Source organism: Lutjanus erythropterus, chromosome 17, assembly GCF_056507025.1.
Source record: "Lutjanus erythropterus isolate fLutEry1 chromosome 17, fLutEry1.hap2, whole genome shotgun sequence".
NCBI classification, from domain to species: domain Eukaryota; kingdom Metazoa; phylum Chordata; class Actinopteri; order Lutjaniformes; family Lutjanidae; genus Lutjanus; species Lutjanus erythropterus.
In genome coordinates, this window is record NC_139333.1 from 28,799,925 (window position 1) to 28,813,980 (window position 14,056).

General features: G+C 38.7%; 1 protein-coding gene across 4 annotated transcripts in view; it reads right to left on the minus strand.

The window, feature by feature from the left end:
• Nucleotides 1-14,056, minus strand: part of LOC146312407 (formin-like protein 1) — a 50,936-nt gene that overhangs the window by 13,484 nt on the left and 23,396 nt on the right. For 2 of the 4 annotated variants that reach the window (XM_084740086.1, XM_084740087.1), the window contains exons 7-16: nucleotides 13,549-13,636; nucleotides 12,556-12,632; nucleotides 12,284-12,377; nucleotides 7,166-7,240; nucleotides 5,375-5,485; nucleotides 5,067-5,216; nucleotides 4,859-4,960; nucleotides 3,893-4,136; nucleotides 1,324-1,590; nucleotides 795-919 (exon numbers count right to left, since the gene is read on the minus strand). In XM_084740086.1, coding sequence (XP_084596212.1) covers nucleotides 795-919; nucleotides 1,324-1,590; nucleotides 3,893-4,136; nucleotides 4,859-4,960; nucleotides 5,067-5,216; nucleotides 5,375-5,485; nucleotides 7,166-7,240; nucleotides 12,284-12,377; nucleotides 12,556-12,632; nucleotides 13,549-13,636 — 1,333 coding nt within the window. Of the gene's footprint in view, nucleotides 1-794; nucleotides 920-1,323; nucleotides 1,591-3,892; nucleotides 4,137-4,858; nucleotides 4,961-5,066; nucleotides 5,217-5,374; nucleotides 5,486-7,165; nucleotides 7,241-12,283; nucleotides 12,378-12,555; nucleotides 12,633-13,548; nucleotides 13,658-14,056 lie in introns of all 4 variants that reach the window. The other 2 variants (XM_084740084.1, XM_084740085.1) reach the window with 1 other exon arrangement.

A 14,056-nucleotide genomic window follows, 5' to 3' on the forward strand; every position in this document is an offset into this window, starting at 1 on the left:
TTACTGTAGTGTAAGTAAGTACAGTTATTCAGGTATTGTACTTAAATACAATTCAAGATACTTGTATTTTATCATTTTATGCTGCTAATACCTCTAGTCACCTCAAAGAGACATATTGTACTTTTTACTTCACTCCATTTGTTTTCTGATGAACTGAAGGATTAAATGTTCCTTTATGGGTTGAGAAAATTCTTCTCCTTCTAAACTCTTTTAAATCCCTCTCGGATTAGCAGGAAAATGCATTGTCACACAGCTTAAGAGGAACAACTGAGGACTTCTATAAGATTATGAGCTTCTTTTCTTACATTTCAAAACAGAAACCTAATTGTGTAAATGTTTATGATCAGACAACAGCTGGTGCTTTTACTTTTATATCAAGGTTGAAAATAAATAGAAAATATTTTATAATCATACAGGGAGGGGAGTTTTTTTTTGGCTGCTTAGTGTTTTTTTTTTTTTTAAATAAAAACCAATAAACATAATCTTAATAAAAAGAAATTAAAGGACCAGTGTGTAGGAGTTAGTGGCATCTAGCAATTCAGTTGCAGATTGCAAACATCTCGTCTCTCTGTATGCTTCCAAGCATAAAGGAGACATCAAACTTGCACAGAGGTCATATCCAGAACTGGTGTTTGTCTGTTCTGGGCTCCTGTAGAAACATGGTGGACTCTGTGGAGGACCTGCGCCCTCTGTAGATATAAATGACCTGTTCTAAGGTAACAAAAACACAATGATTCTTATTTTCAGGTGATTAAACACTAATGAAAATGTACTTAAACATAAACTGGTCAAACCTCTAAGACGTGCTCGTCGTCCAGCTCATTGAAGATGGTTCCTGTCACCTGGTTGGATTTGAGCGCCTGCCAGTTCAACAGCGGCATGCGGTATTTGGTTTGAATGGGTTTCTTCTTTTTACAACCTAGAAGAAAAAATGGGAGGGAAAAAATCATCATCTTTTGAAAGAGCACACAGATCTTTAAAGTTTATTCATACGTGGTATCTATGGTGATACATCGATCACATCAATCAATAAGCTTTACTGTAGATACTGAAAGGAAACTGCCTCGGTCACTACCCTGAAGAAGGTGTGTGTTTGAGCTCACAAAGAAAGAAAATGTTGCTTCTTCTGAAATAAAAAAAATTAAATTATTCTACATAATTATATATACTTTGTACTTTCATCTCTTTAGGCTTCTGAAAAATATTTGTATAAAAGGATGTCAAACAAAAAGGTTAAGAAATCAAAACTAGATGGTTATAAACTGTTGATGTGACAGTGTGAGTTTCAGAATTTTAGTTAAATAAAAGTGTCACTGAACTCACCTGAGCTCCCATCAGTCACGTCTCCTGACGGCTGCGTCGAACCACCTCCAGGAGGCAGCAGGGGTGGAGGAGCGGCTGGTGGTGGTGGAGGAGGAGGAGGAGGAGGAGGGGGAAGAGTTGTAGTTGAGCCTGGAGGTGGTGGAGGAGGAGGAGGAGGAGGAGCTTGTACCGTCGCTGACTGTGGAAGACCCCCAGAGACTTGAGGCTGAGGGTCTGAGGAGGAGGGAGCCACCTCGTGGTTTTTACCTGAATCTGTTTCTTCTTTACCTGACAGAGGAACAAGCTTCTTTAATTTCTCCTAATTTAATTTCTTTCATTTACCCTAAATTCCACTCATTTCCCCCAATGGATGAAAGTTTCCTGGAAAGAACTACGTAAATTGGTGCAGAGTAGAGAAATAGTAACTCCAGTAAATATTTATTTATCATTTAATTATTTTTGGAAACTTGAATTGTGTGTTTATGTAACATATGTCTCTGCATGTTTGAGCTTTAAGCAGTTACTGGCAGTAATGTTACCTTTATTTGATAGTTGTATATAGGTGTTATTTTCATATTTAATAGTTAATGATACTGCTGCAAAGACAATCACTGGGGGAACAAATCAGACCGGGCTTGTATCCCCAAAACCTGTAAATATTAATGTATAGTCTATCTGAGAGAGACACTAACTATATTGACATCCAGAGTGATTATCTATGTGTACTGATCCATCAGTTGAATATTCTTTAATGTTCAGTGCCCTGAACTAACAAAAAACCTCTAGGCTATGTTAACTTAGCAGTTAATTAAAATGATGAATGATCTAATTATCTTTGATTAGAACCAAGTAACATAACTCTGTCCAGAAGAGTTGATTCTCAACTGGCAAAAGTACGTCTCTGTCTTCAATTCATGCCACACAGAGGCGGCAGAGTTTGCATCTGTTCAGTTCCACTCTCACCTCTGCACTGACTCTACCTGCAGTCGCAGCGCCTCTAAAATTGGCTTTGTGTTCAGTCTGAACTCTTCTGAACAAACGAACCGGGCCACGAGCCAAACGCTGCTCATTTTGTCTCACAGGCTGCCTGAGCAGGAATTTAACTTGTGGTCAATAAATTCAATCTGTGCTGCTGGCCGCTTAAATTAGAGATAATATGGGCTCTATTTAAACAATCTAAAGTGCATGGTCTGAAGTGCATGGTGTAAATGTATTTAGGTTGTGTCCAACTCCAACTCTTTGCCATTTAAACGGCACTGGGAGCACAGTGAGGTAGACAAAGGGGTTGTATTTAGTCTCTTCATTAATTCTAGGTGTGTTTAGGGTGTGACATGAGAGAAAACAATAAAAGCATCATCTCCCATTCCCTTTAAAAGCCAAGTGAACCTGCACCTGATGCATTCCCATTTAAATGAAGGATTCAGCAGGTTGGAAACAGATCGGCTCAGATGCTGGAATGACCAGGTTTCCCTCGATGCAAAGGAATGCAGCGCAGCAGTGACTGACAGAAATCTCTAAATCATCTGACAGGAGATTACAGATGTCTGTTGCAGCCTCCAGGATAAGAAAGTTTACAGCAGCATTCGTCTTTGCTGAGGTATTGGTCCTCTGCCTCTGTCGTCTGCCAATCCTCTGTCCCATCAACAACTCCATGTGACTGCAAATTAGCAAATGCACTGATATGTGCTGCTGTGTGTTCCAGTGTGTGTATCAAGCAGAGTGTAAGCGTGCAGTGAACACCTCTATACAGGCGTATTATTGTCCAAATAATAATAGGAGGAAAAATAGCAGGAAAATACTGCGCCTTTGACTTCAGACCAGGTTTTTGTTGGTGGATGGCACAGTCGCTTTCTGCTGCCTCCAGATAGCGATGCACCAGAAATATGCACAGACCTATGAGCACACAGATGGGTGCAAGTACATTTGCTACCTACACAAAGTGGGTGCTGGACGTGCAAATGACAAAGAAAATAGCAATGCCTGGCAGTAGATAAAGCCCTGTGAGTCCATGTAGCCTCTTCATCAAAGTCAGAATGACACCTGGAATTAATTTAATATATTATTATTACTTTTTTTTAACTGATCAGTCACATGTTGCGACAGCAGCAAGATATACTGTAGATCAGAGGCTTTTTTGAGTTTTGAATTTAGCATGAAATCTGATCCATAAATAGATTATTATTGTTTCTCACTTTGGATTTTTCCACTTCGGAGAAATTATAAAATTTTCAAGCGAGGCTGTAAAATCAGAATAATTGGGTTATTATTTCCATGCTGCACTTGACACCAAAGTGTCTCTTTCTAAACTTTAAATAAAGCTTCAAGAGAAATGAAATTCTCATTATTTTTTCACGGGTGTTAATGTGACTGCTTCCTGTCTGATCTGCTGGAGAAAGTTAATTCAGGACTCATCAGACAGGAAGTTTTATGATGAGAGAAGAACAGGTGCTCAGCTTCAGATCGAATTTATTTGAGTTGTTAAAACTGGTCTCACTATGAGAGAACAGCCTGACCAGTGGCCCTGTGGTGTAGAAGTTCCTCATTATGTAACAGCTGATCATTTCAGTGTGGACGTGTGAACAGTTCTGACCTTTCTGTGTCTCGTGCTGGACGACGGGGACCACCTGGATGTCCAGGTGTCCGGAGGAGGAGCGTTCCATTCGTAGCAGCCCCTGCTCCACCAGAGCCTGGACTCTGGACTCCAGCTCCTTCAGGGACTGCGTGGAGCGGTCTTTGTCTCGCTCTCTCTCCCTCTCCCTCTCACGTTCGAGCTCTCTCTCTCGCTCTCGCTGCTGCAGAAGAGTCACCTGAGAGCACGACTCGCGCAGACTCTCCTACAACACACACACACAGAAACATCAGCAGGTCTGTGCATATCGACAACAATATCACAGTGACCAAACTGAGATGGCCGAAAGTATGTGGACACCTGAACATTACAGCCATATGTGATGAGCATTAAATAATAATTAAATTATTTTACTTAAAAAATTAACTGTACTTTAAAATGTAACAATTTAACGGCTGGATTTATGATTTGATGATTTGTTTGGCAAATGTTATAACTTGTTTTTCACTTTGTTTAGAACCGTGGAAAACATCTTGGCATCATCAAGCAATCAGCATTCATCTAAATCCCTGATAAACAAATGAACAGCTGATTACAACATTTCCTGGTGGTTTGTGGCTCCGGTTATATCTTCAACAGACAGTAACACAAACACACACTAATAAGGCAATAAATGTAGAAGATGATGACTTGATTTGACTGAGTCAGACTGTTAAAGCTTCATGTGGACCACTGACACTGGAAGTGCCCTGAGTATTCCTTAATTTGGCTTCAGACACTCCAACAATAACATACATAAGAAGCACCACCCAGAGCAAAAAAGTCAGAAAAGAGCTTGAGTTGACCTGATATACATTTATTTGATGGTGGAGGAAACCAGACCACCAGGAGAGAGAGCATGAAACTCATCACTCAAACAACATTTTGCACCAGGCTTAGGAAAAAGCTAGAAACAGTCCTGCTTAAAAGAAGAACAGTGTACTGTACCTTTAGGAGCTCCACCTCTTTCGTGGTCTGAATGAGCTTCTTCTCCAAGTCTGAAACTTTCTCCATCGCCTCTTTCTCACTCTCCTGAAGCCTGGTGCTCAGCTGGGACACCGAAGAACAACTTTCATTAATATCTGTTATCATCTGTGAGCGTAACTGGACGGTTCGTGTGTGTGTGTGTGTGTGTGTGTGTGTGTGGTGTACGTACCTGTGTGTTGTGTTCCTGCAGCTCCTCCATGTGTTCCAGCAGAGCGTTCTTGGTCTCTGCGTCCTCCAGCAGACCTCCCACATCAAACACGTTGTCCAGATAGGCCTGAATCTGCACCAGCAGACGGTCACTCTCTGTGAACTTCAACTTCTGCAGAGAAACATTAAAAAAAAAAAGATCACCATGTTGAAACTACTAAACAAGTTACAAATGCAAGAAAAATGATATGCATGATAAATAAAACTTCCACAGGTCAAGGTTTTAATTTTATGGGATTATATGAGTCCAGGGTCAAAGGTCAAACCCACCTCGAGGTAGTCATCCAGCCCGTGACGAGTGAACTCGTACTGCAGGTGGACCCTGAAGTTCATGTTTTCTACTGAGTGAACCACGATGTTGATGAACTGCATACAGGCCACCTGGTGGACACACAGAGGAAATACAGCCGCTGTTTGAAGACAGAACGCCTCGTCCACTCAGAGGAACATTCTGCCAAAGTCTGCAACTACAGGTGTGATTATTGTGGTTGGTTATGATGATTATATGAGTCAGATCAGGGTGAGCAGGAAAACAGAGCGGGATGCAGCGGTGAACAGGCAACTGGTTTTTGACTGAGCAAAGTAAACACTGAAAAATGTTAAAATTGGATTGTTGAATAGTTTTTTTCCCATCCAGGTAGAACTTAGCTTAGCTGATTGTCCGGAACTTAAGTGACAATTATTTAATAACTGATTTACTGTTTTAGTAATTTTGGTGCAAAAATGACAAAAAAAAAAAAAGATTTTTAAAATTGAGAACTGGCTTCTTTTCCTTGTCTTAATTCTTATTTTAAACTAAATATATTTTATTTTAAGACTGTTGGTCAGAAAAAACAAAACAGCTGATGTCACCTTGTGCTCTAGAAAATTCTAACAGACATTTTTTATCAATGTTTTGTAGATCAAATGATTATTTCTATGTCATCTGAGCATCTTCAGCCTCTTTTGTAGCTGCAACTTCACGCTGCATTTACATTTTTCATTGTTTGCACTGACATGACAGACTCAAATGCATTTACTCATGTATTTCCACTGGGTTAAATGTAAGATGTGTTAATGATTCTTTCAAAGATCTTTCTATTATAAGGACTAATTACTCTTAATATTTCTTTTACTTATTTACCATAAAAATGTTTGTACTGTATTTCTACCAACAGAACAATGTACATCCAGACAAGAATCAAACACAGGTGGATTATCTGTTAGAGTTAATGTACAACTGGTCAGAAAACTACATAATTTTACATCATTTTCATTTTATTTTACTAACCCTAACCCTAACCCATTTATCACACAGCTCCTCTGGAGACACTAAAGATTTTATAAAACTGTATTCACATAAGTATTATTACTTCTTAACACCAGTTAGACCTCTCATGTTTATTACATTATCAATTTATTGTGCAATATACGGACAAGAGCTCATTCATATTCGCCAGGTGTGTTTACAGGTGTGTTTGTTTACATATCAACGTCACAGACATTTTAGCAAACATGATGCAATATAAGAGCTGGGCGCCTTTGCTGAAACACATTTTGCTGTAATTTCTGGTCACACTGCAAAAAGTGGCAATGCAACTAATCTATGACTTTGTGTGGTTTTATTTCATTATGTTTTATTTATTTAGGGTAATATTTTTAAGAATCTTTGGTTTATAGCTCTTTGAATGAGTGCATTCACATTATGTTATTATATTATGATTACACCATATTAGTGTCATAAAATAGTCTTAAAATGACAATAATACTGATGATTGCAGTTATTACAGGGACAATATCTCATTCAGCAAAAGCAGTTCTCATAACAGGTCTAGTAAACACACTGTGATGAGTTTTCCTTTAATTACAACTTAATTTAACTTGTGAATAACAGCATCAGTATCAGATGACCGGGACCAGGATCAAGTGAAACGCACCATCAAGTTATTAAACTCCTCTCTTCTTTCCTCTGTATAGTATTACTTCACATTAAATCACATGCAGACTTATCGGATGGTTGTTTGATGGTTGTTGTTATTTTTAGGGTTTCAGACATGTGGACACACACAGTCACAGGTTTACCATGAAGTCGATGTTGCTGTCCTCCTTGCAGAAATACTCCATGAGCTTCTCAAATCGACTTTTCTCTCCACACACCTGAAAAACATGAGGAGAAGGAATTTAAATTCACATCATATCACAGCAGATGCCTGGCAGAATCAAACTGCATCTCTTTTATTGATTTCATTGTACTTTGTGATTAATTGCTGATGTGTTAGTCTTTTATGATTCCTCGCATGTGTCGGCCAAAACTGAAGTCACATTATTAAAATATTTGCACAGAGAGCGAAACAGAAGTCTACATGAACCAAACTTGTCAATCATTGTTCAGTGTTTTCTGACAAAATGTTCTCAGTGACCACATTTATAATCCACCACCTGCAACTTGCAACACTTCATATCCATATCGATCCTGACACTGTAACAATATTGAAATATATAGAAAACCTCAGTTACTATCATTATCTAGTGTGTTTTATCCATGTGAAGATGCATTTGATGTATTCTATTTTTCTCTTATCTTATTTTTACATGTGGGTTCATCTTATTTTACATTAATTATTGCATTAGATTCCTATTTTTTGTTTATCTTTTTTAAGTGAAGCACTTGCTGCATATAATTTCTTTGTTGTAAAACACTTTGAGCTGTATTTCTTGTATGAAAGGTGCTGTAAAAATAAAGTTTATCATTATTATCATCATCATATGCTCCCTGTTCTTAGTGTTTACAGGTCAGTGTGTTCTGAGTGACAGTGTGTGTTTTCTGAGTGAGAACTGTTGCTATGTTTTGGTCAGATGAGCTCATTTTGAGACGTGTTTTAAGTGTTTTGTTGGTTTTGGAGGTCAGATTTACTCTTTGGCCTCGATGCAGGTTGGTAACTCAGACTGTATGAAGAGATTTGAAGAAGTGTCCTCAGTACTGACTGAATGAAAACTGTAATAAACCTTTGAATTTATGGCTTCTCCGTGTGTCCACACATGGGGGCAGTGTGCTCACACACAAATAGATGCTACAGTAATGCATTTATTTATCTATCTGCACATAAATCATGCATGTATTTCAGCAAGTGTGATCTAATTAAACAGAGCCGTGTGGACAGAGGAGAATAATCCTGCTGTTGTTTGTGGAGATTCTGCGGTTGTGAACAAAGTTTCAGGCACAAACACAAATATAATGTTAAAAATAAAACCAGTGCAGGATAATTGTTGTGTTACAGTCGAGTGTTCACTTCTTTCTGCAGGCAAACCATTACATAAACAAGGCTTCAGTGCTCGCAGTACACTGAGCAGCAGTTTGGGAGAAAAACAGAAAATGTGGCTAAATGATAATTGTGTTTTCTTAACTAACAGCTCAGCAGATTCCCTGTCTACTCCATTAGCTGCAGAGTGTCTCTGTTTGCGGTCTTTTACTCTGTCTCCCCTCTTTTTGCCCACTCATGTCTGCTAAATAATGCAGCACGCCAACCTGACAGCCTGCACAACCCAAAACAATGCCCACGTTCTGCTGCTGAGGGACACATAAGCCAGCTCCTGGCTCGGCGCCCGCCCTCCTCTACTTTACGGCCACGAGCGATCTATCGCGCTCTCCATCTTTCTCCCGCTGGCTCTCGCCCACACACACACGTCGGCATTACTGCAGCACCAAAACAAGTGCCGCTCAGTGTGATACTCAAGTCACCGCTGTGGTAACTGATGCTGCACTAATCAAGCAGGCGAGGTGAGGCCTGATGTTGCCAGAGGATTTTGGACAAGGCCTTTGTCACTTGATTGTCTTCATCTTTTTTTCTCTATTAAAGGGATACTTCAGGTTATTTGAAGTGGGGTTATATGAGGTACTCACAGTCAGTGTATTACCTGCAGTAAGCTGGAGAAGCAGAGAGGAGCACCAGAATAGAAGCTAAGCAGTGTACTGCTGTGGACGGGGTCAGCAACGAATTTTAGCTTATTTTAACTTGAAAAAGATCTGCCTAAAAATATCAATATTAGTATAAGTGTTCATTGTATTTGAAATATTTTCATCTCTTTTCCTTGCTGTCAGACAGTCTTTTCTGACGGGCAACCACTATTACGTAAGACAAATATCGGTCTCTCTAAACCAACCAAACTCCACTAGCAAAAACAGTAATTTTACATCACAGAACACAGAAGCTGCTGAACTACCGCTGCCTTGATTGGTTGGTTTGCTTGCTTTACTGTGAAGCCCTGGTGTTTTAAAAGGTTAGTTCTGACTCACTGAAGTCACACAGTAACACAAATAAACTAACAGATCAAGGCAGCGGAGACAAACAACTCCTGTGTTCTGTGATGTAAAATTACTGTTTTTGCCAGTGGAGTCTGGTTGAGCAAAAGAAACCGATATTTTACTTATATAACAGCAGTTCCCCATCAGAAAAAATCTGTCTGACAGCAAGATAAAGCAGTGAAAATATTCTAAACATAGCGTACACTTACCCCTTTTTTTGTGTGTACATTGTGTGTAGCATCCATGCTGATATTCATCTCTGCTTCTCCAGACTACATGCATGCTGACTGCCATCTACAGTGCATAATACACAGACTACAGACACCTCATACTACTCCACTTCAAATCATCTGAACTATCCCTTTAAACAATAATGTTAGAGATATTTTATACCTTTTTCTCCATGAAACAAAATAAAATAATGAAACTAACAAAACAACCAATTTTGTTCATTTTAAGTTCAAATTAGGGCACAATTATTATTTTGGACGACAGTTTTGTAAAATCAGTAACATGATATGATAATATCATCATGATACATGTTGATATATGACAGTACTTCAGAATTATCCAGCTCTGCATGTCCTCTATTGATGTTTTTGCACTTTTTGCAGGGTGTTTTAAGAGAACGATTTGGGTAGAAGATATTTAGTCCAACAATAATGTTTTTTTGCCACTGGCTCCTGGTGAAGTTTTACACCTTCTTCTCTGCCATCATGGCTTTCAAGCAACTGTTTATTTCCAATCCTTATCTGTCCTTTAAAAATAGCAGACTTTACTGAAGACACTGAAGACAAGCCTGACGGTACATCAGCTCATCATTCTCAAACCAATCATATGTTTTTCTCCAAGACGCAGTGAATGAATTGTAGTTTTATAGCTGTACTGAATGAATATACTGGTGATGTTCATGCCGATGTGTGGTTGTGGAGACGTGTCTGTTTGACTCTTCAGTGTGATCGAGATGATGTAATGATGCTGCATGTAAATGAATGTTTTTGGATTCTGGTGGTGGCTCTCTGTGTACCGGACAGACTGAGAACAGCTAAGGGCTAAACCTGGCATAAATCATCTCTTCTCATTCGAGATAATTTTTGTGCACGTACATTCTGTTTTAGGATTGACCATCATTTTATCTATGAAACAAAAACGCCTGTCTGTACTTGCTCTGCCACCGTCACTCAAGGACAGACGGACACAGACAGGGAAGAGTAAAGCAAACGCAGTAACATAATTCATGAAGCAAGACCTGGAAAATTATTTTTCCTTTTTCTAGCACTGTCTCAGTTAGGCAACTGCCTGATCTTTATTGTTGGGCTCTATTTAGGTTCAGTGACGATGGTGTAAATGAAGCATTTCACTGCTCCTTTTTAGGATAAACAGGGAAATATAATCAGCAGTCAGTTTTTATGTTCATTAAAATATTTGTTTGTTTGTGTCTTATGGTACCTCACCTGGATAAACTGACATAAACTTACACATACTAAAATTCAAATATTAAAGGCTAAAGTAGAATTGTAGGGAAAAGACCTTTACAGCAGCCCTCCACTCTAATTAAACTGCTCTTTTAAATGTTTTTTTGAAATGGCAGACTGAGACAAAATTATGACATGACTTTACAAAAGTACCAGTGTGCAGCAGACTTCGAACTCCTGCTGTGCAGCTTGTTGCAGGGCAGGTTTCTAACATTGTTGACATTTACTAATAATAGACGCTCCAGGTTCAGGTTTATTCTCCTGTCTGTCTGTGTTGTTGTGACCACGGGAGGCGATCTGTTGGCAACAGTTGCTGCTTTCTCAGGCAAAGATGAGAGAAGGCCAAGGAGAGGTCAGAGGCGACTCAACAAGTGTTTCGCATATTTACGCCTCTTCTGTCAGTTTCGTCTGGTGGTGGGACAACTGGGCAGAGCAGCTGACGGGGGCGGGGGGTCCCCTTAACCTGATTTTCAGAGCATTAAAGAGCTGCTGGTATGTGGCTGCTGAAACACTAACACCATAGTTATGTTGGGCATAAGAGCGGTTTAACATAATGTCTGAGTCCTCCCTGCTGATTCTTGTAGGTCACTGCAGAAAGTAACAGAAGGATAAATGGAGACAGTGAACTTTAAGGACGACGGGGGACAATATGTGCGTGAAATCTTGCAACACAAACAGCCATCTGCACAGACTGGTGTTATTCTGTCTGCTGAGTCTGGGTTGTTTTTGGTATTTATCAGCTCTGTGAAGGGTTTCTTTCAACATGTTAATATCAACACACATCCTCTGCTGCACCTCTGTTTGTTTTTTGTAGCCAAACTGATCAAAACAGCAGAATCAGGTCGGGTTTTTTGTACGGACTGAAATGTGTCTCTTAATGGCTCTTTAGTTCGATAGTGCTTGGATCACAATTTTGCCAGTTTCAGATGTTTCTGTCCACTCAGGGAGCAGCAGAGAAAAGTTGAGAACAACAATAATACCATCATTAACTTTTACGGTGAACTTGTCAGCAGATACTGTAGTTGTTACAGAGCAACATTAACTGTTCATTTGAATTTGTGTTTATGTCCACCTGATGAATGTCAGTCCAATATTCACTCCTCTTTTTGCCCGTTTTTTACCCCCCGGGGAAATATCTGGCTGTGTAGCTGATAAATGCTCCACTACGTTCACCAGCTGGGCTCTAACTGTATCTGTCTGCTGTTTGGTGCTGAAAACAGCTGCCTGGTGCAGCAGAAAAATGACTCTACAAGAGAAAACATCAATTATAGTTGCTTTAAGTTTTTTACGGTTACTTTTGTTCAGACATTTAGCATTTAAGAACTTTTAGAGTGCTTTTATTAAATGGAAAAAAGGTTCTGTAGAGAAACAGGGTTATATTTCTTAACATGTGCGAATGTAGTTCAGTAAAAGTGATAAAACCTCTTTGAAGTTGTCGAAGGCGGAGAGGATGATGTCATGGCCTCCTCTCACCAAACACACGGCAGCCAGCAGCTCCAGCACCAGAGCTTTGGTCCTGAGGAGAATAATTTATATTAAATACGTTTATTCTTGGTATTATTTTTTTATGATTTGTATTTATTCAGATGTATTATGAGGGTCTTTCAGTCTGACAGTCTAATTAAAGTCACATGAGTGCAGATTGTTCTCTTACAGTAAACACATTTACACACATTAAAGTTTATATTTCATACCTGGGGTTTCTGTTGTTCAGGCTCAGTGTGATCTCATTGACACAGCAGGGATGGTTCATCACCAGGTTGAACCCAGTCTGACAACACACACAAACTGTTAACAGTGCCGACAAAAAGCTACACCACCGACTATAATCATATTTTAAATAAACTAGTTGTACATCTTAGGTTTATTTGCTAATTGTCATTTAAAATCTAATTTACCTTCATCAGGTGTTTCATACTTAAAAAGAAAAGATTATTAAATGTTGAAAATGACAAAAAAATAATGAGACAAGGTGTCAAAATTCTAACTCACTGGAATCAAATGTTTAATATCTAGTTTTTCTTTATCATACTTTTAATAAAAGACAGAATAATTAGATATTAAGTCACAGTAATGAGATAAGTCAATAATATTGTTAGAATTATAATTTGATATTATAATTCTGACTTATTATTTTGATCAAGAAAGTCAAAATTCAGACTTTGTGCATCATTATTTTTATTTTAAGTCAGATGTTTGACTTTGTATCTCATAATTTTAACTTGGAATTATGATCCACTATCTCTTAATTTTGCTTTAATTTTTACTTTAAAATTTAGATTTTTGCTTCAGATATCTTAACATTGACTAAGAGAGTCAAAACTTTGGATTTGTCTCATAATTTTTACTCAAACTCAGAACTTTCTATCCCATAAAGACATATTTTTAACTTAGCAATAATTATGACATAGTACTTCCAACATAAGGTGGATTGTTGACTTATTATTGCTTAATTTTTTTAAATTAATAAAGTCAAACTTGACTTGACAAACTGAATATTTTGAGTTTCATTACTATTCTTATGTTTTTCATTCCTAACTTCAGATGTTTTTGTTTTTTCTTTTCCTGGAAGTCAGGAGCTTCCACACATATCTGTGTCTGTCAAACATGACAAACTAATTAAAGGCCAGGACAAAAAACAGACATTTAAAAAACAAACTTGACAATGAGCAGGTGTTTTGAGGTACCTGATAGTTCATGATGGCACGTAAACACATGATGCAGAGGTGAACGTCGTCTGTCTGGCTCACGACACGAGATGTCCTCAGAGCTTTCCTGTTTTGGAGAGAGTTGAATCTGCAGGTGAGAGATGCTGCAGTTATGACTTTGTTGTCCCTACATGTACACTAAAATATGTACAACATACAGTTTGATCTTTTTCTGTCAAACTCTCTGTAACAAAGTTGTGGCTGCATTGATCGTATGAGCTGGGATCCATTTATCAATCATCATTTTCCAGATTACAGTTTTGTAGATGAATGTTGATCAAACTGCAGAAAAACAGGAAAGTCCCACCTGTCTAATGAGAGCCTGGTGTGTGTGCGTGTGTGTGTGTTGTTTCACTCAGACATTTCTCACAGTCACACTGAAATGAGTCACATACACGCAATCTGAACAAGAAGCCACCAAACACAAACACAAACACACACACACACACACACACACACACACACACACACACACACACACACACAC